This window comes from Coturnix japonica, chromosome Z (assembly GCF_054131305.1).
Source record: "Coturnix japonica strain WE chromosome Z, WE-NBRP24, whole genome shotgun sequence".
Taxonomy (NCBI): domain Eukaryota; kingdom Metazoa; phylum Chordata; class Aves; order Galliformes; family Phasianidae; genus Coturnix; species Coturnix japonica.
In genome coordinates, this window is record NC_140702.1 from 43035798 (window position 1) to 43062466 (window position 26669).

A 26669-nucleotide genomic window follows, 5' to 3' on the forward strand; every position below is an offset into this window, starting at 1 on the left:
GATAAATCCTGTGGAAATATTAGAAATTGCATCTCTTTCTCTGAGTAGCTGAAAGGACTAGAACTGTGAAAGCGGTTTAGATTTTAAATGTGTGCTTCATGGTAATGAGAGAGAAAGGAAGAGGAGCACTGTGTTGAAATAAAAAGCAGCAGGGTTCCTGTGTTTGTCACTGTCCAAAACTGTTAAGTGAAAGAAATCCAGGTTTGCAAAGTCAAAGGTCAGTTCTAACAAAACAAAAAAAAAAAGCAAAAGCAGAACATGTCACACATCTTAAGAGTCTCTAAAAGCTGGCAGAAGGGCCATGTTACTCTTTTCTTGAAAACTGGAGAAAGAATAGGGAATCAACACTAAAAAGGGAAAGGGGAAATATAATCCTATTATTATGTAATGGTTAAAATAGATGGATTATTTTTGTATTGTTCTATAATATTTTAAAAAGAGTCACAGCCTTAGCATACCAAACATACTTTTTGCTTTGTTTTCAGCTTGGTTAATTCTGTAAAATGCTTTAATATTACCTGAGAACATAGACTTTTAATTTTGGGGGGAGCTACATAGATGTTTTTGGCAAATGAATTAATCTCATTGATAAGAATTAATTCATTGATAAGAAAGAGTAGCTCTTTGTGGCTTTATGCGCAAAAGTATTTTACATCTTGTCTGGCTTTTTTTGCACTTTTACTGACAAAATCCTTTTGACCCATCTGTATTAGCTTCCTCTTGACCCTAAAGAGTGAGGAGTATATTTCATTTCTCAGTTTCTTCCAGGAACCTTACCTAATTCATTACTAGTAAACACTTCCTCTTAGTCCCTCCTCCAGCTTGTGCATTCCCTTTATTAGACATTATAACAGGAAATAGTTACTCCAAGATCAAGTAAAAAGGCGTTATTTTCCATTTTTCCATTCAATGTATGCTTACATATCTATATTGTCAAGGGTTTATACCATGTGCAAATTCAGTACCTTCAGGTTGTCAGGAGGGCTTTCCTTGGGATAAGACCACAGTCCCTAAAACACATATGTTGACACACATCTCCTTGGATTACTTGGATTCAGATTAAAATCTTTTTTTCTTGTCTTCCCTGCCACTCTCAGGAAATCTTGATTCTTCTGTCAGTCAGGAATAGGTTAGATCTTCTTCCCAGACATCTTCTGGCACATGGTCCTGGGTTTGAAAATGGTAATATTCCTTGCACACAGTCAGATGACCATAGCCCCAGACAGACACTAGGGAATCGACTAATGACTGCCCAAAAGCTTGATAAGCCCTAAGCAGAATCGATCCATTCTGAAGCACAGTGTTCTTTCTTGCTAGGTTGTACCATATTCACGTCCCAACGTGAAGTCCTTTCTCATTGTGAACGTTTTATTTTATGAAAATCTTTTAAGTCACTAGTGATATTAGTAATCTTCTGGAACTGGGATGGAAGCTGTCAGATGTGCACTGGGAACTCTTATTTTCCACCAACATTGCAATGGTCGGATCACTTTGTGTTGACAACAGGTTTGAAGGCAGTTTTTCTCAGCCACCCTTTAGAATTCCACAGTGCTGTATTCCATTCTACATGCCTTCACACAGTACATATATACCTGTAGAAAGCGTTTTTGTACAAAGGCTGAATTCTATGGCTGGGAATCACAGCCATATGTCTGGAGGGCATCCTGCTCTCTTGTTCTGTGTCCCTGTGTTTGCAACCTTGCTGCAGGTATACTTTACAAAAAAGTGACTATAAAAATAAGCAATACTCTGTAATAGTTAAAAAAGAATTGTCAGTATTTCTGCTTTTGTTCTCCCTTTTGTAGGGATAATGTTTATTTCACACTTGTGCTAAGTAATTCAGACAGACACAAAGTTTTGGGCAAGGATTGCTTCTTTCCAGAAGAGAATGATGTTTTGAGAATGAAATCAGAAATCTAACCATTACAGATGTAAATTTTCCTTGTCAATTCTGTTTCAGGTAACATAAACTGAGTACATAATCTTCTATTATCTAAGTCTTCTTTATCCATCTCCATTGTTGACTTATTTTTTGCAACTCTGCTTCACTTGAGTCCCATCACCTCAGTTTGCCTGTCTCTGAAGTACATACAAGGCCACTTTTATAGCTATGATCTACCTAGACTAGATTTTAATGTCCAAAGAAGTTTAGATTGAGGGTGTCACAGAAGAGCAAGATCATATCATTCAGTGTCTGTGATTGCCTGAGATGACTTTTTATGGAGAAGGATTTGTCTCTTTTTTTGAGCCAAATAACATGGGATAAAATGCTAGGAAATGTCTCGGATATCTTGTCCTCTCTTCCTAAGGAAAGAATCCATTTAGGAAAAAAAAAAAAGAAAGAAAAAAAAAAAAGAAAAAAAGGAAAAAAAAAAGAAAAAAAAAAGAAAAAAAAAGAAAAAAAAAAAAAGAAAAATAGAGCAAGGGCAAAAGAAACAATGATTTTTATTAGCATTTGAAATCCCTCTTTCCATGAATAGCAGAGACAGCTTCTTGGAAAAACATTCAGTGAAAGAATTGATCTTGCCCCATTAAATGTCCTGATGGGAAGTTCACTACATGGCGTAGCATCAGTATAGGAAGGAAAAAGCCTGGAGCTGGCTACTATAATCACACAAGCAGCATAAATCCTTTGTGACTCGACGCTGCAAATCACCAGCAGATTTCTGGGGCAGCAATGGTGACATTGTTTCTATAGCATGTATCCACATGTCTCCAGCATATTTAGGTCATGGTACCTGCATACTTGCCTCTTTTAACACCTATGCTACTGCACATGAACTGCAGTGATGTGCTAACCACTATATCATTTTATTACACTTTATTACATCATAAATTTTTATATCTTCTTAACGATCCTACAAGAGGCTTAATTGTTTATAGGAACATCTTAATTAACTAGAGTTCACTAGGTTAAGCAGAACACAAATTGAAAGAGTTCTAAGTGAAACAAACCCTACTATTCCATTTCACATAGCTTCACAACATTAAAAATGGCATGTGACTGCAAGAATAAAAAATTCATACTGCTTTCAGATGCTACTGAGTAATGATCATTCCATTGGTAACTACCTCAAATTTTGGTTTTGTGGAAATAAACTATTTTATTTTATTTTATTTTATTTTTTTTACTTCCTAGGAAAAGAAATTTGACTGTATCAACCTTATGAGGAAACTTGCCCCAGATTAATTTAGTGGACAGTAGTGTTACTTTACTATCCAACTTCCTTCTTGGTTTTAGAAAAGATTATACAAGAAATGTATAATATGAATTCCAAAGATCTCTCTAATTATGGTCTAATTGTTACCATCAGATTTTCTGAATTGTATTTAGCTGGAGCTTTGAGAAATGGTTGCAGTACTTGAATTTTATTGCTGTTCTTCACAAATGTTGTATTTCATTGAGGGACTGTGGTAGTGGGAAAGATTGATGTTATCAGTGGTAGAACTAGCTGTATTAATCTGCCTTCTAAGGATGTGAATGTCTTCAGCTTGGAGAAGTGGTGGAATATCTCTCATTGTACATATAGATCATTCAAGCTGCTGGAGCCCTAGATAGGCTAATTTAAGATTTTCTCTTCAGTAAGAAGTTGCAACAGGAAATCTCCATAAATCCCTTCCAACACAGACTTTTCTGTGTCTGTGAATCAGACAATGTAAGCTGGGGTGCATTTGTATGAAGATGGGAATCCTGCAATTCCAGACCACCAATCCGGGACGCCAAATGTGCTGCTGTCACACTGCATACAGTGTGTTAACCAGATGGTGTTAGTCCAATTAAAATACACATTGGCCTCAATCTCACCATTATTAAGTGGAGATCCTTATGAAGGTGTTAATGGCTGATAGGATGGAGGCACTGGAGTTTAAAGACTAAGAGATAGGAAAGATCAAATGTAAAGGCTAGCCAGATTAATAGTAGTCCACTGTCAGTCCATGTGTCAAGGAGTATCAAGTGTTGGGCGGTCCAGCAAGGGGATCTGGACTAGTAGTAGTCCAGAAAACTGCAACAATGGTCATGCCTGCACCAGTGAACCCAATGCCCAGAATCTGATCGCAGTGTGTAAAGCCAGGTGCTAACAGTAAAATATGTCCAAGCCTGAGACATGGTTGAGGGAACAAGTCAGCTCAAGGGTCCATCCAGGGGCTCTAGACATGAACAAGAAGGTGGAGTCAAAGGCAGAGTTGGAGAAGAGAATGTGAGGGTCATTCAGAAGACACACCTAAGGTGTAGCTTATTAGGGAGTGAAGGTCACAGCCAGTGCATAAGGAGGGGTCTTGGACCCATGGAGTACAGTTGCAGGGTGATGTCTGGAGAGTATGGCCAGCAAAGTGAAGGTTAGACCTACTATCTCTAGCTGAGATGATGGACGATACTGACACACAAAAGACCAGCTGTTTGCTGGGACACTCCAGTAATTTATCTGTGTCAGGCTAATCACTGGTTCTAAGTCCTTCTTAACACATGCAGAAAGGTACCTTCTGACAGAGAGGATTACAGGCACAAGCCCCGCAGAAGAGTACAGACTGTGTCTCATCTTCCTTATTACGGCCCCCATATTCAGGTGCCTTCTCTTATGCAGTGTGACCTATCAGGTAGTGTCTAGTAGCCCAGATGTTTTTCTGGGAACTCAGAATGAAAGTGCTTATTGCTTGTTCCTTTGAACACATTAGTACACATTAGTTATCAACAAGGAGAATACTGTTATCTTATTTATTTGAGGGTCAGTTCTGAGTTTTTAAAATGGTTATCCAATATAGATGTAACTACACAGAGTTGGTTCTAACTTTCATTTTGCAGGAAGAAATTAGAAGGAATTGTTGTGGGTTGCCCTATTTTTTTTTCTTTCCCCTGTAAAAAAAAAAAAAAAAAAAGTGGTTTTTTTTTGTTGTTGGTTCTTTTTTGTTGTTTTTGTTGTTGTTTTTGTTTTTAAATAGGAAGAAAAATAAAACACCTGTTTGGCTTGCAGGATTTGGCCAGGGAGGCTGTTTTCCCTACAGGCCAAAAGCAACCATAACAGGGCCCCTTTAAAAAAAAAAAAAAAAAATCAGGATTTTTTTTTTCTCCTATTTCATGTGAACATTGGCAGGAACTCTGACAAGCAGTTCTTCATATTTTATTATGTTCTTGTCTGGCAGAATCTCTGTCAGGCAAAAACCTTGTCAGCGGAAAACCTGTCGTAGGATCAGAGGAGACAAAAACAGGTGTCACAGAGGCAGTCAAAACTGAAGGGAAAAAAAGATTAGGCTAAAGAGAGAAAGGCAGACAATTACATTAATGCCATTGCTTTTATCTTATAGATGTGTGTTATTATCTCGGGGTGCTGAGTGCGCAATTGCCTCAAAGAAAAGTAGACAGGAGACAAGGGGAAACTTGATAGTTATTAACTGAAGAGGCAGTGTGTCAAAGCTGGATGGGGTTCAAAGTTTTGCAAAGGGATAAAAAAAAATTGCAGACGGCAAGCAATGTCTGTGAACAAACTGTGGTTCTGCTTTTGGCTACATAAACCTAGTAGCAATCTAAGTGTTTCAACTTGGAATCAGATCATAGGCAGAAAAATTAATGAAAGATTACATTCAAACCTTTTTTAATAACATTTATTTTGTGTACATGCAACTGAAGTGCTGGGGTTTTGTTTTTTTTGATCTGTTGTAAAAATGTTGTTGGAGTATAAGACGTGGTGAGGCATGAAGACATTTATCAGTTCAGTTGCTGTGTTGTTTGGGTTTGAAATACCTATTATCAACACATGTTTAATTTTAAAATGCAATTAAGTGTCCTTTTATTAAGTGTGAACATCTGTACATGCAAGCTGTAAATTAGGAGATCACATATGCGTTCCTCTGTCAGAGACTAGATGCATTTAGCAAATGGTTTCCATTATTAGCTTTTAAATACAGTAAAAGGTAAAAGGAAATGTTTTTGCCTTTGAACCAGAATATGTGCTATTTCCTCACCTACTGACATCTCTTGAAACTTAGTGAATTTTCATCTTCAGAGCGGGTAAAACTTTGAAAGACAGGATAAAATGGTGTCACGGGTTACTTAGATTTACGTATGCCCGTGACAGGGGAAGCCACCCCGTGCCCCCCCCCCCCCCCCCCCGGGGCCCGGAAAGGAGGGGGAAAAGGGGAATGGGATAAAAACAGCGGCAATCTAAGGAGGAAAAACTTATTTTACTAAATATGATATCGAAATACAAGATAACACAATATAATATAATTGAGGCTAACAAATCGAACAAAACAGAGAGAGAGAGTCCCTGAAAACCAAGAGGCCTGCTGTGAACTCTAGGCGACACGGCTGGAATGCTTCCCACTCTCCGAGAAGTTCGAGAGAAGAAGAAGGCGAGCACTCCAGCCTGGGAACAAGATTATATAGCGTCCTGGTCCCGTGACTTATCACTACCCCTGTTCTTCTCTGGGATATGTAGTCTTCTTCTGTGGACTGCACATTCAATAGAATTATCCATGCTTTACATGATGTTATGATGTGGAATACTGATAGCAAAATTACAAAATTACAAAACCATGACAAATGGAATCACCAAAGGATGCCATGTTGTAGCCGGTCCTTACACCCAGACAGAGAAGGATGTTCATTCACCTTTGTAAACGTTAGTGTACCCCCTCTCTGTGCTTGTGCCAAGGGATGAACAGGATAATTTCCTATGCAGCATAAATGTCTTAGCCATTCAGTAGGAACTGGGAAGTTTTTTTGACTTTGGTCATCTTCTAAGCACATTTCTGATGTACTTTTTTTTTTTTTTAACCTACAAAATATACCGCAGTACACACCATGTGGCACGTGGTGTTAAATCTACATCCTAAGGGAGGCTAACTTAGACCACGTCTAATCACTGCGGTGTTGTCCCTCCAGCATTCAGTCGATCATAGGCTACAATCTTTTGCTGAAAGGATTTTCTACTTTTTTCTCTGTGACATGAAAAGAAGAAAATCTTGAACTCTGAAAAAATGTAAAGCTGCCTGTGTTCACCAGTAAAACCAACAGCAAGCTCCAGTGTGCTGCAATGCCATTAATAGTGCTATATCTGTTTTACTGTATTCAGCATGCCATATTGTTGTCCTTGGTTGTTGCTTGGACACAGACTACAGAAAATGTCTTCTTTATCTTCCTATCTATCCTTGAATCTGGAAATATGATGGTGTTTTAAAAACTATTTATTAAATTTAAAATCATTTATGTGCGTATACATTCAGACTGTGTACCTTCTTTTTAAATTTGAGAGCATGCACTGAAATCAGGAGTGAGAATATTGCTTAGGGCAAATTTGGAGCTGAAATGTTGTAAGATTAATAACGACCAGTTCATTGTAACATACTGACACTCTTCTGTGATGTTCTGAGGTACAAAGCCAGGCAGATCAGCTGAGAATAAGGATTTTCACTGCACCTTTTTGGCCCTCCCCAGGAAACCTAAATATTTATCTAACAAAAATAGAAAGATCCATTAACAACTCCAAATGCATCAAAAGTAGAATATTTAAAACTCTTTTATACTCAGTATAAGCAAAATCTCATGCTTTTGCTTTACCTACTCAAAAAACAGCATGAGAGCTTTAATGTACAAAATTAATCAGTATCTACTTGAATTTCTTTTACTTAACAAAACTGGCTTTTAATTTTATGACCTTGTTGAAAGAAAGGGTCCTAGGTCAGTTTGCATAGCTGAGTCAATGAAATGGTTGTAGTGTTTATAAAATTAAAGATTTTGTCTTTATTTTCTGTAAGTGCTTTAGTCTTACTTCAGTATATATTTTTTTACTTAATCTCCTTTAAATTGCACAGCATCCCAAAATTCCAGTAAAATACAGTTGGTAAAGTAAATCCCTCCTCCTGGTTTTATTGCAGGTTAAATTTTTGTTTAAGTTGGGTAGCTAACTAAGGTGCTTAAAATAGTTGAGACAGCACTCCTGTGAAGTGCCGTGTGGTTCTCAGTATCCTCTGTTCCATTATACAACTCAAACCATTCTGTGATTCTATGATAACTATTTCTTTCTGAAAAGGGGCTTACAGGCAAGCTGAATTTGCAATTTTGGTCTTTTACTACCTGGACTCAGAAAACATGAAACTTCATTTCAGATACTAGGAATGCCCATGTAGAAATCTCAAACAATAGCAAACTGAAGCTCATTGGAACCCTGCAGACAGGAATATTCATGCAAATAACATGTAAATTTGCTCGTGCAGAAGGATGTCATTCCAAACAACATCTCACTGGGTCTTCTGTGGCTTCTTAAAATTGCTGTCTGCAGCAGTGAAATCACAGAAGGAATTTCATACTTCAGTGCAGAAAGAAAAATTTTCACCTAGGAAGCACAAGAGGCTGAGGAAAATCCTGGTCCAAATCCTAAATGGACGAAACCTGTGATTAGTACAGATCATATAAGGATTATGAGGCATCTTCAATACTTCAGAATTAGGTGAGATTCCTAATTCCTATATTGATAAAGCAGTTAGTAATTTTTAGTCGCTGAAGGCAGTCTTATATATATTCAGTTCTTTATGACCCTTTTTTGTCCCCCGTTTCTTGCAGTAGTTAAAATTTCTGGAACAAGTATTTGCAGTTCAGCTCCACTGAAAGTTGCTATGATGAAACACAAGGGCTTCTTAGGCTGCTCCCCAAAAAACTGAAAGATTTTTCCTTTCTTCCTGTGTTGGTGAACATCTTTCTTCTCACACTGGTATAGTAACTACCAGACTGTTAGGCTAGCGCTAAGAATTGAACTGGACTGTTGAAAGGCAGCTGCCTTCACTGAAGCACCTCACTGAACCCATCGTAGTCATTTTCTGAAGACTGTACAGGTTGCATTGAAAAAGTCACAAACATGTTCAGACTTTCCTGGGTGAAATTTTGAGCCCACTGAAAGTCTAAACATGAGTAATAGCTCATGCTTCACCAGGAAGGGACTTATAATGTGTGGTTTATGATGTTCAGGCAGTGATATATTCTTAATAAGGACACATCTGTTTATGTCATTTTTCAGGAATGATAAAGCTCATTCTCTAATATAGCATGTTTCATCTTGAAGTCTCCTATGCACTTATGAAATCATACAGTGCTGTGGATAATGTTGGATGTATTCACCTGTGAAACACAGCACTGTTCATTAGCATATAGGAATCAAACCAGTAGTTTAGAAGAGGAAATGATGAGGAATGCCTTATATACATGAAATTAGATGGGTAATTCAGGACAGCAGAATTTAACTATCTACTCTCAGATCTGTCAAGAAGGTTAAAGTTAATACTCTTATCCTTACAATAAGCAATGAAATGCAGGTCCTCTTTTTATTTCTTTTTTCTTCCTTTTTTTTTTTTTTTTTTTTTTTTTTTTAATTTCTTATTGAAAGGAGCAAATGGCCTCTTGAATCCTCCTAAAACGATGGCATTACTTTGCTAATTATGCTAGAGAAGAAATCAGTAGTACTGAAGAATAAAACCTCTATATTTCCTTACCAATCCCTTAAAACAAAAATTAAAGAAAGAAAAATTATCGTGAAAAATTGCATTCTCCTGCGAGGTGCATGAGTTTTCAATAATCAGTGATCCATAGGAACTTCCTTCTTTTGGAGTAAATGAATCCCATTCCATTTCACATAAAACTTTTCTTCTTCATCTTTTGTTTTATTTTTATTTTTTGCCTGTAGCATGGGGTCTGCCTTTATTTTGCAAATGTTCTGGTACACACCCATGCAAAAATATATGCTTTGTTGTGTTGTAAATTTTGCACTTCAGTGCATACCCTGACTTGTCCTTTGAAAGAACGAAATGCACTGCTTATATTTGTTTATTAGATAATGTGCAGAATAAAGCCACAAATCAAAATTGGAGATCATTTCACTGTCACTTGGAATGTTAATCCAGCACATGACTAGTTCTTATTTCTTGTGTGTACTCATTTTGAGAATCAGATGTCTATAGATAGTATTACTTGAAAACAGCTGTTTCTGATAAATGGAGTAGTACAGGACATCTTGTAAAAATTTCTTTCTGTTGTTCAACCAGTACACACAGTCATTTGGAAGGACCTTTTTTATTATTTCTTCTATTGCATCTTGATCTTTTTTAGGCCATTATTCTCAGAGTGGTCTCATTACATGAGGCGGGTAATTGTCCACAGAGTTTTGTGACCTCATTCTAGCTATTAGCTTTATGATCCAGTCAGTAGTCTTTAGATCCAGACATCTTGCCAGCACTCTGACAAGGGCCAAGCTAGAATCATCTTAAAAAATTCTTAAAAAATTTAAGCAAGCCACTTTTCTTCTTTAGGTGAAAGAACTTGCTTTTGCACACTGTAGGCATAGGATAAAAAGAAATGAACTCACTCAAGTACTTTTACATACACATCTGCATTCATGCATTTCAATCTATATAGCAACAAAATTAATTTTCTAGATTCTTCTGAGCACATCTGTTACACCTGTATCAATATAACTACATTACCAAAAAAAAAAAAAAAAAAAAAAAAGGCATACAAAAACAGGTAAAATAAAATGTGGGAAAGTATTTTTCCTGTTTGTGCTTCAATCAAATCCCATTCATTAGAACTTGTAAATAAATCATTCCCATATCATGAAGCCCATATAGCAGAAATGCTTTGGAAAGAAGTCCTTTTGGAAGAATAATTCCATCCTTCACATTCTGCAGTATAAATGTCCCGCAGAGAGACATAGGACTGCAGTCCCTAGGCTTGCCAATTCCTTATCTTTTTTGAAAGTTAAATTAATATTTAAAGCTATTTATTCAAAGTTGACTTAACCACTAGAATAGGAAAGATCAGACAAATCAGTTGCAAGAAATGAAGTATAAGGAAACCAGAACTCTTTGACAAAGTATTCCTTGGAGTAAATGTGTTGAATGAAGCCAGCGAGTAAATGATAAGGGCCTTTGCGCTCTGGATGTAAGAAAGCAATTTATCAAGAGTACATGAACTCTCCAGTGACCAAAAGCCAAAAAGAAACCAGAGTACATGAGAAGTCCCTGTATGATTATTTTAAATGCTCAGGAAAAAAAAAAAAAAAAATTGTTTAAAAAAAAAAAAGTCAGAAGCTTAGGTGCTGCAACATGTTCTGTAAAATAGAAAAGGAAATTAAACATAAACAGATACAAAATATAGCCTGCAATGCCATTCCATAATGTTTAACTTCTAAATGGCTTAAGAGTTACCCGCACCCTGCAAACATCCTCTCCACTCATCTCAAAATTACTCATGTTGCAGTGAATAATATGAAATTTGCACTAAATAGTAAAACAAACCAATGTGTGCTACTCATCAGCTGAATCATGTAGCAGTAAATTCATGGTAACTCATAGGGCTAAGTTTTTCAAATGTTTAGGAAGGTTCAGAATGTGCCTGTTTTCTTTTCTACTCCAGAAGATAAGTCTGAAATATTTAATGGTCCCAGTTAATTCTGTGCAGCTCCAGTCTTGGTCTAGAGTAAATCACCAATTTTTTCATAATTTCTTTTAAACTGATGAGTATGATTGTGGATGCCCCATCCCTGGAGGCATTCAGTACCAAACTGGATGTGGCTCTGGGGAGCCTGGTCTAGTGGTTTCTGACCCTGTACATAGCAGGGAGGTTGAAACTGGATGATTATTGTGGTCGTTCTCAACACAGGCCATTCTGTGATTCTATGGTAGTGTCCGAGACTCAGGTGAACAGAATTCTGCTCTGTGGTTAAAGGTTAATTAGTGCCCCTTGAAAAGTGGGACTGTTTTGGAGTGTATCTGTGGTAATGTATCATCCAGGTGGGTGTTTCTATAGAAAATAAGCACACCTACTTTATCTGATGTGATTACACAATTATTTGGGATTATTTTCTTGCTTTTCTATTTTCTCTACCCTTATACGGAATCCCTTTTCTTTCAGCCTTGGACAAGCTTAGTACTCAGCACCTCTACCACCCAACCCAGGTGGAGATCGTGCAGTCCAACGTTGTGTTTGACATCAGCAGCCTGATGCTTTACGGTACCCAGGCTGTGCCTGTGAGACTGAAGATACTACTTGACCGACTCTTCAGTGTACTGAAGCAAGAGGAGGTGTTGCATATTCTACATGGCTTAGGCTGGACACTTCGAGACTATGTTCGAGGCTACATCCTTCAGGTAGGAAATAAAATAAAGCTTGTTTACAAACACATTTAATTGACATTTTTTACACAGAAATATTGACTGTGCACCCAAAAGACAAGAAAAAAATTAAGCACATTTAGTGTGCTGTGTTGAAGACCAATAATGATTTTGGCAAACTAGAAAATTCAATTTTTACTGAAGCTGAAAATATGCAGTTTCTGTTGTACTGTAGTGTGCATCCGTACTTGCTTATGCTTATTGTAGGAAATACTTTGAATGCTGCGAATACTGAGGTTAGCTAGCAGCAACCTGACTTGGTCATCTAAGACAGCTGGCATATTTTCAAGGGCTACTGTTCGATTTAAGAAAGCAAATATTTCCTCCTTATTTCTTTGCTTCTTTAGCATAATACCAAATAAAATCATAGTTTTGTTGAAAGGTGGCCCTCTCAAAATCCTATTTATAAGTCAGTTTTAAAAAACATAGCTTTAAGTCATGTTTTACATGTGGAGCGGTTGAGGTAAATTATGCAATCAAAACTCCAAATTTTAAGGACACAAAAAGAGGGGGCAAGCTTACGTTATGAACATGGCTGGTAATATACATAGTTCCTTACCTGAAGAACCATATTGTCGTTTGGATTCAGAAGTGAATCTTTTACATTTTACAAGACAGTTTGATTGAGAATGTAATACTACATATTTCTGATTGCTCTTAATTACTACTGACTGTAGGACTTCTGCACCTTCTAGAAGTCATCCAGTTATTGAAGTAAATGTATGTGAAAAACTAAAAATTCTAGTTTCTGATTAATTCTTTACTTTCTTAGACAGTGAAAGTTTGCTTAGCTTTATACAGAAAATATGGGAATTTTTATTCCCAAAATTCTGACTGTGTTTTTCAGTTCCTCTTCAGTTTCCTGTCTTTTGTGTGAAAGAAATCAATTAGCCCTACCTAAATAAATAGGAACTTTAATATTCTGTGTTCTGGAGTATTTTCTTTAATGCTCTATAGATAGATATTTCAGAAAAGTTCTGAATTGTGGAACAGTCATAAAGAGCAATAAAAAGGCTATTATTATTGTAATGAAATCTTGTTTGTTATTAAGATACATACAAAAGTGGAGTTCTTTAATGTTTAAGAAATCTCTTAGGCATCAGCATCTATTTTACAAAAGCAAAATGTTACACATTTGTACACTATAAATATATATTTTTGTTCTTTTGCCAGAAACACTGGCTGGATGGCTGGGCCCAAAGAGTTGTGGTTAGTGGAGTTAAATCCAGTTGGTGGCCGGTGTCCCCCAAGGCTCAGTACTGGGGCCACTTCTATTTTACATCTTTAATAATGATCTTGATGAGAGGATTAAGTGCACCCTCAGTAAGTTTGCAGACGACAACAAGCTGGGAGAGAGTGTTGATCTGCCTGAGGGGAGAAAGTCACTACAGAAGCTCTTGGATAGAGTTAGGATAGTATTGTTCAGTTGTGGTTGGACTTGGTGATCTTTAAGGCTTTGTCCAAGCTGAGCAATTCTATGATTCTGATAGAACTTACATGTAAGTATATGTATGGAATATTTATACAGGTACAGACAAATATCCATAGGTGTTTGTATGATATATATGCATGGATGTGTATACATGAATATTATTTAAGATATATTAATTTTGATAAATGATGAATATTTAAACTGATAAATATTGCATCATACTTAGTTTCCAAGATTCTGAATGTTGCTTATCAAAAGGGATGAAGAAATATGATTTGCAAAGGAATTCATGTTAAAAAAAGGCATCATTTCTTGGACTTAACATTAGAAAATAAACAGTTTACTAAATACAGTGTGTAATTGGGGATAACTTATTATAAATGTAGATTTTAGTGTTCTTTCCCAGAAAGAAGACTGAAACAAGTATTTTTCTTGCTTTAAAAATCATGGAATCAGGCCTATATTGATTTTGTTTTAATTATCTGTTGTAATTATCTTAATGTATGCAAGAATGGCTTGTAATATATTTACAGAGAGTTTTATACAGTCAGACAGTCACCTATGTATCTGAGTGGTGTAAAGGCCTATATTACACCATTAGACCAGAGTTCAGCTTATCTGGTTAAAACTCAGTCACAATATAGCTCTCAAGGCATGAAGTTTAGCATTACTGCATTCAGCAGCAATATATTGGGTATTATGTCAGGTAAAGGAGAACAACTATCTATGGAAATAAAAGGCAGCTGCTAATCTTACCACATATTGAACTGGTTAGCTTGTGGCTGTGGATTGTGTTAGTGGGCAGAGGAAGACCTGCTATAGGCATAATTGAACCTGCCTGTTAAGTTTAGCTCTCTAAACCACGGAAGTGGTTGAGTATTTGGAAGGGATCTCTGAAGTGCATCTGCAGCACCCTGATCAAGCAGACTTACCCAGAGTTGTTTTTCCAGAGCTATACCCCAACAGCTTTTGGAGATCTTTAGGGATAGGGACTCCACAACCTCTCTGGGCAAAAATGTGTTTGGTTTGCAATAAAGTTACAAAGCTCGATATATCTCAGAGGAACAGAATCCGCTCCTTTTAACATACAATGAGAAAAGTCTTAGGAAAATAACCAAATCTCTGATAACAAAGAAGGCTTCTTAAAAAAGTGGCTCTTTTGAACTATCTGATAGAAGAGGGAAAGACAGAGAAATTAGGAAAGAAATGGTAGTATCACTACCAGAGTGCACACTAAGGAAAACTACAGGTATTATCAGGCAGAAGGTCTTCCACGAACTTCATCATTGTAAAAGCAACTTCACTGAATATTTTGGAGGTTTTCAGATTCAGCTCTTTCACAGAAAAAGAAAAAAGTAAATGATAATGTAGTTAGAGAATTATAGATACTAGATTTTTTTTTGTCTAATCTAAGAGATATGATAACTTAAAGTTATAATGAAAGAAATGCTGGATATAATTGTTTGGCTCAAGAAAATAAAATAAAAAATAAAAACGTTTGTAGCTTTGGGAGCATGTGCTCTGGAATATAGACTATACTTGGAACATACAGACTGTATGTATCTTAAGATGCTTCCACAAGAACTAACAGAAGTAACATGAAAATTCAACCCTCATTCAAGTTCCAATGTTTACTAGTCAACCACAGTGCAAAAAAAAACCCAAAACCCTACAGATGTGGCACAGAGACAGAATTTCATTCCACATGAAGTTCTGAGACATCAGTTTGCGCAGAATTTGCCCTGAATCATAATGGGAGTATTAAAACACTATGATATTTTCATTGAACTGAAAATTTGGAGGAAGAGATATAAGAAATCTTAGGATTGATGTGTTCACTCAAAAATACTTACTTCAGTATTTCCAGCCTTTTTCTTTTTTCTTTTTTTTTCTGTCCAAGATCCATAATGAAGCCTTTATTCCCACCAGAAAAGATACCTGCTCTCAGGAACTTTCAAGGAAAACTCACAGTTTGCTACAGTCTAGGAAACAAAAGAAGTTCCATGCCTCTGTCTAGTTGTATGTTAGTTTTGCAAGATGGGTGGGAATACTTGTACTCTTCCTATGAATAATAGTGTTCCTAAATAGCCAATTAAAAAGCAGTTTGGGCTGAGAAAAATGCAGTATTTATTACTTCATTCACTGGATGTATTAATGGACTGCAGGAAGTGAAGGAACCCTGAAGCCAGCAGATGTAATGTGATACACTGCCTTTCACATTTGGACAGTCACGATCTTGCCAACAATGGCTGAAAGACATTAAGGCCTGGCATGTTTTCTCTGGTCTCTCACCAGACCTAATGTCTGGTGAACAGATACCTACCTCTGAAACATCACTGTGTGACAGTTGCGTCAGTAGTCTGACCAGATGGGTTGTAGGATTAATATTTTAGTGGAGGAAATTTTGTCTCCCTTGTAGAAGTAACCTTCCCATCCCCTCAAATTAAATAAATACATATAAATAAATAATTTCAGAGGAAATCTTTCTGGACTGTGGGCTTGTAGACCACTGCAGATTAGAAGCTTATTTATCTGTTACCTATAACTGAGGAAGCAAGTTGGAATATTTGGTCCAAACCTGTAAGTGAACCTTATTCTCTGCAATCAGCTAATACAGCAATTGTCTTTGCATGACAGCAAATTATTGTCAGCAGCATTAGCTGCTTTGGGTCATATTCAGCACCTGCTACTTGTAGATGTGATTAGTAACTCGACTGATTTTGATGAGGTTACTTCTGCTGTAAAGAACAGCACTACTGCGAGTAGGTCTCCAGCTCTGGTTTGGTTCTAGCTGAGCTGAGTGAAGATATAAGTCTGCCAGCTGTTCTCCTCTGCTCCCCACTGGAGAATGCTTTACCCTTCCCAATTTCTAGTGTAACTACATGTGTAATCACTCCCTAGCCCGGTTCTCTCTAAACAAGCTGGGTTAGAAAAATCCTCCTGCTAAGCATATGCGAGTTAACTCTGATGATTCTGAGAGGTAAGGGTGAGAACAATTATGCCACCAGTAATGAACAGCTGGGGCATTCGACTATTAGCTGCAGACAACAGGTCATGGAACCAGCACATACAAGCTATAAACTGACCCTACGAAATACTGATTCAGTGTTTTATTTTCAGTAACTGAACACCCCTTTAAATATCTCATGATCAAGTAGTTTATTTCCTTAGTGTAAAGGAGAAAAATGCATATTACCACAGCAGTAAAGGGAGAGAAGAAGAGGCACAGAATACTTAAGTGACCAGTTATATGAAGAATAATTTCACTTTTACCATCATTCCTCTTAAAAATTAAATTATAAACAGTAGCTCATAGGCAGCATCTTGGCCACTAGACTCTTTGTTGCTGCTCACTGTCATAAGAAATAAAAGATTTCCCTTACTATCTGCCCCTACCTACTTCCCCCTCATCCCTTCACCCCAAGAAAAAAAAATGCACAAAATAGCTGGCAAATCATGAGTATGATATTGGCCTAAAAGGTGACACCATTTAAAGAATCTCTTTGCTGGACACCTTTTGAACCACTAATCCTAAAAATGAAGGTCTCAGAATCATAGAGTCATTGAATGGTTGGATGAGACTTTGAATATCAGCCAGTTTTAACCCCCTGCCATTAGGCTGCCCACACACCATCCAAGCTGGCCTCGAACATCTCCAGTGATGGGGCATCCACAACCTTTGGATGGGATGTTCCATTGTCTTACCACCCTCTAAGTAAAGAATTTTCTCTGAACATCTGTCTTGAATCTTCTCTCTCTTTAATTTAAAATTATCCTGCCTTGCCCCATCACTGTCTGTATAAAAAGTCAGTTTCTGACTTGGTTATAAGCTCAGTTTAAGTACTGCTATGCTTCAGCGAGGTCCCGCAAAAGTCTGTTCTCCAGACTGACAAGCCCAGATCCCTCAGCCATTCTTCATAGGAGAGGTGCTCCTGCCTTCTGATCATCTTTGTCTTCTGATCATCTTCTCGGTGGTATAATTGATGCTGAAAACTGATTAATCTTGAAGTATTGGGAAATTATTTTCTGTTTCAGGAAGATTGGAAATGGAAGCATGATGCTCTACTTGCTTCTGTGGGTTCCTAATCTGCTAATTATAGAAATAAGATTAAAAGAAAACCCAGAAATTAATGATATCATAGAGTCATAGAATGGTTCTTTGTTTTCTTGCCTTGCTGACTCCTTGCTTGTGTATCTCCTTGCCTACAGATCTTCCCTATTTTAAGAATTCATTTAACTTTTCAGATGTTGGCCAGGTTAGGTTGTGGTTTATTCTCCCACTGGAGCTCTGGTGCAGCAGGTCTAAAGCAAATTTGAGCAAGAACCAGTCTCTCAGTCACTGAAGTCAGCTGATAAGAGTAAACTCTCAGGAGGAAAACTCAGGCATTTTTTCAAGAAACAACATCCCATTAAGTAAAGCAGACCTGAGCAAACTGCGAAATACATATTGCAGCTTAAATAGCTCAGTTGTAAGATTTTAAATGAAAAGTTGATTATATACATAGTCAAGTTACATTCCCCCATAAATTAGTGTTATATTTTAATGATGAGTTTTCGGTTTTCTGCAGAACATAGTTGCTGTTGGTGCAGTGAGTTGTTTTCATATGCTCTACTATTTTACTAAGTCTACTGAATTCTTGCACCCCTTTCTTACATCTAGATTACATCAAGAGATTTGGAGAGAGATGGTAGCAAGCATGCTAAATAATACTGGTCTTCATTCCTTTTCTTTCCCAAGAAATCCCTTAGCATCTTCTCCCTTCTAAGGAATATTAACCACAAGCACAGATGAAAATTGTTTTACTGTTCTTAAAATTAAATATTGCCCACTGTTGACTTGTCTGTGGAGGATTTCAGAAAAGCGTGGGTTCTGTTGATTTCTCACCTCTTTAAAAGACTTTCTCTTAGCTCTCGTCTGTACTCATTTTTCTCCTGTTAAGATGTTTGAACTTTTGCTACAGAACCCAAGTCTGTTTAATTAAAGAGCTTGTCAAGCAGCCTCTGAAGTTTAAACATAAGGAACATTAGAGAAGAAAACAAACAAACAGCAGGTCTGCAGATAACTGCTTTTCCAACCTACTTGAGTGGTGTCAGGTCACTGTAGTGATGATAGGATACATCCAGTTCAATGTAGGAGGGCTGCTCTGAAAGTAATACCTCGTGTTTTATTATATTGGCCCACAGTGTCAGAGGTAGATGTTTGTGGTATGTCAGTAGAGGTTGAACCTCCCCACCAATATTCCATTGCATTTTGTTACCATGTGACAGATGGCAGCAGAGGGGCACTCTGACAAAATGGTGTCTGACACAAAAGTGCATCTGAAACAAAGGTTTGGAATTGAACTGCTCCATGAATAGGAAAACAAAAAAATGGCACCCACTGACATTCACCAATGTTTGCTGAATGATTATGAAGATGAAACAGTGGATGTTGGAACAATGAGGCAGTGGGTGGTGTGTTTTTGTGTTGGCAACAGTGGGTCACCTCTGGTTGGTGCAGCTTTTTATGAGTGCAGCATGAAGTCTCTTGTTCATGGGCAGCAAAAATTCACGGCTAGTGGTGGTGACTATATTGGAATAATTGTGTTTTGTAGCAGAAAATTTGCTCTATCACTTAGTGTCGTTGTGTTTTCTTTATCTGTTGTAGTTTGCACAGAAATAAGTAGAAGGCATTACTTTTGGAGTGACCTATGTGGTCTCCTCTATATAATCATAAGTCAAGTGACATTTCTCTCAGGCTTTTTTTCCCCAGTTTCATCAGTTCATAATGGGAGCACCTGTAAGTTGATTACAGGCTGTATTTTTTGTTCCAGAGAAAACAGAAAAAGTAGCAGTAAAATTATGATGCGTATGAAAAAATAAAATTTACCATTGTGACCCAGAAAAGTTTTAGTATAATAAAAATGGCTTTTGCATCCAAAGGCTGTGCAGATATTGAATTAACATCTCATTCCTCATTAGTCTTTCAACCTCCTAGTACTTTGAACTTGTTTAGTTGCTACCACAGGAAAATTTTGAAGCATTTTACAAAGCAGTCACTTACATAGTCTGTGTTGCTCTAAGTATTGTGCCCCTTATACTGTCAGTGAAACTTAGGCAGACAAAGTTGAAGAAACATTTTTGGTAATGTGTATATCAAAATGCAAAGTTGGAATCAAGCTTTTAATATACAAGATTATAATTTTTATAGCTGCCACACTTGTTTCATTACTTGTGAAACAAGTCTTCTTTTGCAGCATTATTTAATTTTTTCTTTATTTTTTTCTTCAGTTTTGTTAGAAATGTTGTTATTTTACATTTTCTTTCCCCTTACAGTTGTTGATAACACTCACATATGTTCTTTGTTCAAACGTATAGTTTTTCATTAATGGCCTCTGAGCAACTAAGACTCCGAGTATTTATGCAAACTTCCATTCTCCCAGTATAAATGCAATTTAAACCTGGTTCTTTTCAGTATGTGTCTATTTCCTTCCATTCCAACTTACTTCTGTTGTGCTGTTTTTTTTTTCCTCCCACCCCCTTCTGCCTTTCTCTTTCTTTCTTTTATTTTTTTTTCTTGCTTATCTTCCCTCCTTCAGCCTCACCTCAGTTTCCCAGAGATGAAAAGGATTTGTTAGATGATGTGTCTCCATCTCTTGAGTTTTCGATTCCTCCCACAGCATCACCGCATGCTAATATTTGCGGCTATGATCATCTGGAAGAGTTTCTGCTCTCCCATGTGAGTTAGTTTAGCATGACTCCCCTGCACTTCTGTGAAACAGAGATTCTCTGCTGTGCCCCTTGCTCCTTTGTATTCATCTCAGCTGTACTAATCCAGGAGTGACTATCCTATCTCTACTCTAAATGAGAAAGAAAAAAAGCTCAGATAAACCTTTAAGAACTGAAGAGGGAGACAGGAACCAGAGCACAACTGCTGAGCCTCAGGGAAGCACTGTTGTGTATGAGCAAAGCAGTGTCACTTTTTCTACTGTGTGAAGTGCTTTCAGATTTTCTCTGTCTGTATTAACTCACCTAACATCTCCCTGCTGCTTTTGATGACTTACCTCTAGTAGTCACACTACCAAGCACACTAGTGCTACATGACTATTTATCATGACTGTTAGCACTTAGACAGGAAAAGAATAAAAGTAAAGGCCAAAGTGTTTGATGGCTGTTTTGAACGCCACCAGGGCAAGTTACGTGACAACAGATGTCTCAGTAACATGTGAAGATCATTTGGATTTCCATAATATGTGTGGCTGGAGAGCTGTGCTATTGCTGCTCTGTGTCTTGCATCTTGCACGGGTAATGAAGCAGAGGGCTCCATAATCCCTGATGATCAACAACAGTATATACAATGCTAGTTCTTAATGACTACTATGAAACAGTCAAACCTTTAAAACCATAGCACTTCACGTGGCTCAGAAATGCAAAGATGGCCTTTTTAATAGCAAACATTTTTGTCTATTGCTGATGATAAAAGGTTGTGTACCTGTAATGCTTGCTGTTTTCAGCACTAGACTCAAAAGCAGTGGTCCACTATGGTCCATAGACTAATGTAGTTTCACACAGCTGGGCACAACTACAGATACAAAGTGGGGAAATGGCTGTTACTGAAAGCCTGTCAAGCATATGCCAGGACCATGTGTGCTTTCTTTTAAAATGGAGCTGAAAAGCTCTTCACCTGCCAAGGCTTGAGTTCATGGTCCTGTGTTTCTCTTCTGATAGCTGATGAAAAAACACTAAAGCAGAGTGGGGGATGACGGAGGTGGGAGGAATAGTTCACTCCTTGGGCTGGTTTAGGTGTGAGTGATGCCATCAGGCACTGCTGGAGAAACAGAACCCTGAACTTGAGTAAGCCAAGAAGGAAACTATTTCCAGCTTTCTTGCTTCAGAATGTGTTTGAATTTGTATTAACTGTCTATGGTCACAAAAGATTTTCAGTGAAATACATATATATACACATACATAAACGTGGTCTATGTTTATGTTATTAATAAATCATGTATATATATATGCATGTGAATGTGTTCGTGTATGTATGACTGAGGTCTCAGTCTGATTCACTGTGGTGAGGGGCTTTCCTCCTAGACTGGAGAATCACTTTTTAGTGTAGATAATTGACTTGTTGAATCTTTCATCAGAACATATCCTGCACTATGCAAAGAAATATGGCTATCAAATTAAGGACACAATCTTGGGATTACTTTCCATCTCAATTTTCTTGTAAGAAACACAGTGAAATATGAAAAATTTCATATGAAATATGAAAAAACAGAGAAAACAAAAGGATATAAAAGTGTTGATTAAAGGCAAATGTGTGTGTTTTGGGAATCTGGGGGAGGAAGGGAACAAGTTGGGCTGGGAATCCAAGGAATTAACGTAATTCTTCTTAGAAATAAAGCTCAAAGATTAGAACTTCTGCTTTTTTTAGACTGTCTTGTCCACCAAGGACCTTGGGTTGAATTCACATCATGGCTGTGGAGGTGATAAGGTCATGATATTACCCATTCAGCTACACATCACTGGAGATTACCTCAATTAGAAAATACAGAGTCCAGACCACTGCACTTTAATGGATTTAAGACTTTTCCCACTTCAGATACCTCTGGATCTGAGTTTAGGGGTGTTTTTTATTGTCTGTGTGTCAGCACTGGCTTCAGGCACTCACAAAATTTAGGCCCACAGACACTTAGGAATCAGGAAGGACTACAGAGTATCAAACTTGTCATCTGTCCAGTGCTGGTTGATTTACTGCTTTTCTTCAAGTCCAAGGGATCTCGAGGGGACTTTTTCCCTTGTAGCACTGATCTTTCCATGAGGTGCTAGTGCCTGTCCTGAGCAATAAGAAGGAATAACAGTGAAGTGTGATCGGCTCTTATTAGGAGGGGTAAATGTCATTAGCACTTACTGTTGCCTTCTAGGCAGTCAGAGTACAGACAGATAACCCCCTTTTACTATCAATATATATTTCGAATCTAATGAAGACGAACTCATATATTTTAATTAAGAAATTTACTTTCCTGTACTGAAAAATCATCTGTGATTTGGATGTCATTTTGTACCACGTCCTAGAATTCTGAATACTTAACTTGAAGCCAGGAAATATGCATTGTCTGACTGGCTCTAATATATTAACTTGCTGCACGAGTCCTTTGTGCTTCAGCTTGATTTCTCTCCTCCCCCACGGCTTTTACAAAATGTTCTAATCATCCCAATTAATACTTGACTGTTGTTAATTAATGTTTATGAAGTGCTTTGAGATCATCTAATGAAATAGAATGTGTAATTAGTATTGTTCTTTAGTCAAATTTTGAAATATCACCACCACTGAACAGTAGTTCCAGTAAAAAATATTTTAAATAGTCTTTTTAGCAAATGTAAGAGGAAGAATTTGTTACATATTTTGCCTTTTATAGCAGAAGAAAAATATGTCTGTTTATATCCAGTGTTGCTCTAAATCCATGATGAATCTTGCATGGGCTTTAGAAGGGTCAGAATTGCACCCTGAAGTTTTACATTCCTTCTTCTTAAAAGGATGTGGAAATCTGTGTCACTAACCAACAGCTATCCCGTAAAGCAGGAAATCACACATAGAACAGGTAGAATTTTAGAACTTCTGTGTACAGCAGTTTGCTGTGTTTTAAGTGCATGTATGTGATAATAGAGTTTACATCATTACATTCTGATCTGTGCAGTGTGAATATTGGATGTCTTTAACCTGTGTTCAAGTTGACATATGGAATAAAGGATATGCACGTCCTCATAAGGTTATTTCCAACTCTCAGAATAGTTGGAGATAGTGAGAATGATGTCTAGGCACCTTACTGTGTTCAGCTTGTTTAGTACCTGAGAGAATCCTTTGCGCCTAATGGCTTCAGAAAATGGTAGTCCCTGTAAAAGGTAATCATGGTTTTAATATGAGATGGTTTACTGGCCTCAAAGATTTTAAGATTACAAATTCAAGTGCTGTATACTGTGAGATTCATTTAAAAGATTAGCTTCAATAAATTTAGTTTAGCTTTCCTTGACATACTTACTGGAGAATGTTAGTTTTGTGTTTTCAAGCTGCTTTTTCAGTTTGAAACCTACCATTTAAAAAAACAACTAACCAACCAACCAAAAAAAAAAAAAAAAAGAAAAGTGAAAACTCTTTGTGGTAGAAACTAAAACCAGCACAAGAAGTCCAGGAAAGAGATAAAGTAAGTAAAACACCTTTTAATATCAAGAGATTTTTGAAAAACTGCAATAATTGGCTATTCTGAAATGGTATTCCTGAATACTAGAAAAAATAGTAAATAATTTTACTGGTAATGATTCAGTCACTTCTCATGTGTAACCTGGTTTCCTTTTGATGGGAATGTTTCAGAAAATGCCAAGGGGTGGAAGACAAAGCTATCCTCTCTGTTTTTTCTCTCAGAGGGATGTGAGGTACTTGATATACCTACTGGAGATCCATGACATCCCTTCTCTGACGCAATTAAAAGCCGATAAATGTTACTTCACAGAAGGGGTGTGGGATAGCAAAGAGTATGAAGAATGATGAGAAATAAGCAGTGCCCGTAGTAGATTGCTAACATAATTTGTCATGAAGCTTTTGAGAAATGTAGGTGTTGGCAGATGTATTTTGGGACACCTGATGAGCAGAAGAGATGTGGCAGAGATAACAGGGGGTGCTGATTGTGACGCGTGTATCCTCTCTGCACTGATCACTTTTACCTTTCCTTTGCAAGCTTGAGGAGCTTGTGTTCCACAAATCAAATACAGCCAGCTTATTGATTTTATATGATACGCTTCAAATGCCTCTTGAAGTCATAAGTTTTTCATAGTGCCTGCATGCATATATTCTCAAAGCCTGGTGCTTGGTGTGTTTTGAACTGAACAGCCCTGTAGCTTTTTATGTATTTCAGTTTGCTAATTTGCTAATTTTATTACTCTGTATTAGTGCAGTATTGTTGTATGTGGTATATATATACATGTATATGTGTGTGTATGTGTGTGTGTGTGTGTGTGTGTGTATCTATATATGTGCAATATTCAAATTGTAGGTCTGGGGCAGGGGGGTGTTGACTCTGGTAATTGAAAGAATTCAGCTGTCTTGAAGAGTTAAACCAATCTTTGAGTCAATTTTATCAGTTTTTTCTTGGTCATGGTAACAATATGACATAAGTAACTTGAGCTTTACACTTTCATCAGAGTCAAAGAAATTTAAAAATATCAAGCATTTGCTTTCAAGATGTTATTTATTGGTGATTTGATTATTTGAAGGGACAGGACTTTTGTGACCATGATCTTTATAACTATTCTCAGCTCTGTTCAAGGGACAGGAAAAAAAGTGCTGCAAAGCGTGAAGCCTCAACAAGCTTTGTGTCCAGCTAGTGGAGACGGACACTGGTAGTCTTACAGCACTTATCACTTAGGAGTCCTGATTCAACAAAGTCTATAAGCATCTACCCAAACCATTTCATATCTTCAAACTTAACAAACATCTGCTCACATGTTTAGGAATATGCTTGTATATTTCTTCTGAATTGAGGCCTCAATGACGGTATGCCAGAGTAGTCAACTGGGTTGTGAAACAGTTCCTTTCCTGTAAGCGTTACCCTTGGCTTGGAAAGGAATGAATAGAGGGTTGTGAAAACTCCATGACAAAGAATGTGCCAATTTAAGATCTTTCCAAAGATCTTTGCTTTATTTTTAATTGTTTTCAGTGGGTAGACTCTACCTTCTCCCTGTACAGTGTTTAATACGTCTCATAAAGCCAGGACAGAATCCAGGGATCATTTGTGGCAGATTTTGCACATCAGTTGTCTGAAATTAAGCCAATCTTTATCATGGGGGCCAAAGTCCTTTTTGTCATATCCTTAAAGGCCAGAGACTGACTAAAGGAATTTCATCACTTCTTTGTGCCAGATTGGTATTTGTTTTTCTGTCCTGCTCCAGGAAGGAATTTCATCAAGCATAAGGCCTACCTGCCCATCTCCTCATTCTCTGTGGATCAGGTTCATTGAAGCTGCTGCATCCCTGATGCCTTTCCCTTCTAGCCACCCTACAGCACAGGGAGCCCAGATTTTAACCTGAGTACTGAGCTGAGTACACAGTAGATAGAGATCATGAGTTGAGTTTCTGTTCCTTTTGAAATGTGTGGCCATCATTTACCAAGTAAATATCCTCTGTGAAAAACAGGTTTGGAAAAGTGTTTCTAGTGCTTGGTAACACATGACTGACTGAGATGTTGTGAACAGCACAGTACAGGTAAGAATCAAACAAAAGGGAGAGAAGAATTCTTACATGTTAGATTTCCTGCAGATTCTGTCGTGCTTAGAAACCGCCTCCTCCCTCCTAGTGTTCTAGTGATTCATTCCTGTTAGCAGGATGTTGTTTGTGTCACTAAGTATTAATTCTGATGTAGTTAGATGGTAAATAATGTTTACTGTTATAAAACAAATGAACTTATAGTTTACACCATATACTTTATTACACTTTTGTACCTCTTTTGTTTGTTTTTGCTAGAAGAGAGCTGACAGGTTATCTTTAAAGTTACTCTTTTTACCTACACAGTTTTGTAGAATTAAATTTCAGTTTTACCTTTTGAGCATATAGCAACAGGCACTCGTGTCTCTATGCAGACTTGACTGTCCAAAACTGTACTTCCAAATTCACAGACCTATCCCCAGAGAAATTTTTACAAAAATTGACATTTCAGTTTTCATCTATGAGTACAGGAAAGGAGGTTGTCATTTGGAGACTCTGATATTTATTTTAGTAGTGCCTTACTTAGGGAGCAGTGTAAACACTTGTGCAGTGAGACACTGTTTAGATGGGCTGGAGATATCAAAACCAAGGTCACCTTGATCACTATAAATTCTGTGGATTTTAGCAGTTAAGCATGGTGAATTATCTTCTATCTGACTCTATCCTGGCTCCTCTTGCATGTGCCTGTTTAAACAAAAAATAAATTTTACAACAGTAACAAGGCATTTAGTCAACAATTTGGGGGGAATGAGCATAGACAGAGAAAAAATTCAGAAGGCCAAATCCCACCTGTATTCAGATCCTGATTCTGTCACTGTACCTTTGTAAATGACTGCCTGATTTATTT

The 26669-nt window shown here is 37.3% G+C and overlaps 1 protein-coding gene across 18 annotated transcripts in view; it reads left to right on the plus strand.

Moving 5' to 3' along the window:
- BNC2 (basonuclin zinc finger protein 2) overlaps positions 1-26669 on the plus strand; it is a 360639-nt gene that overhangs the window by 224286 nt on the left and 109684 nt on the right. For 17 of the 18 annotated variants that reach the window (XR_014939176.1, XM_085528312.1, XM_085528305.1 and 14 more), the window contains one exon: positions 11897-12132. Coding sequence is in view for 16 of the 18 variants with exons in the window: in XM_085528312.1 (XP_085384438.1) it covers positions 11897-12132 (236 nt within the window). In the remaining 2 variants the exon portion in view is untranslated. Of the gene's footprint in view, positions 1-11896; positions 12133-26669 lie in introns of those variants that run through there. The other variant, XM_085528318.1, reaches the window with a different exon arrangement.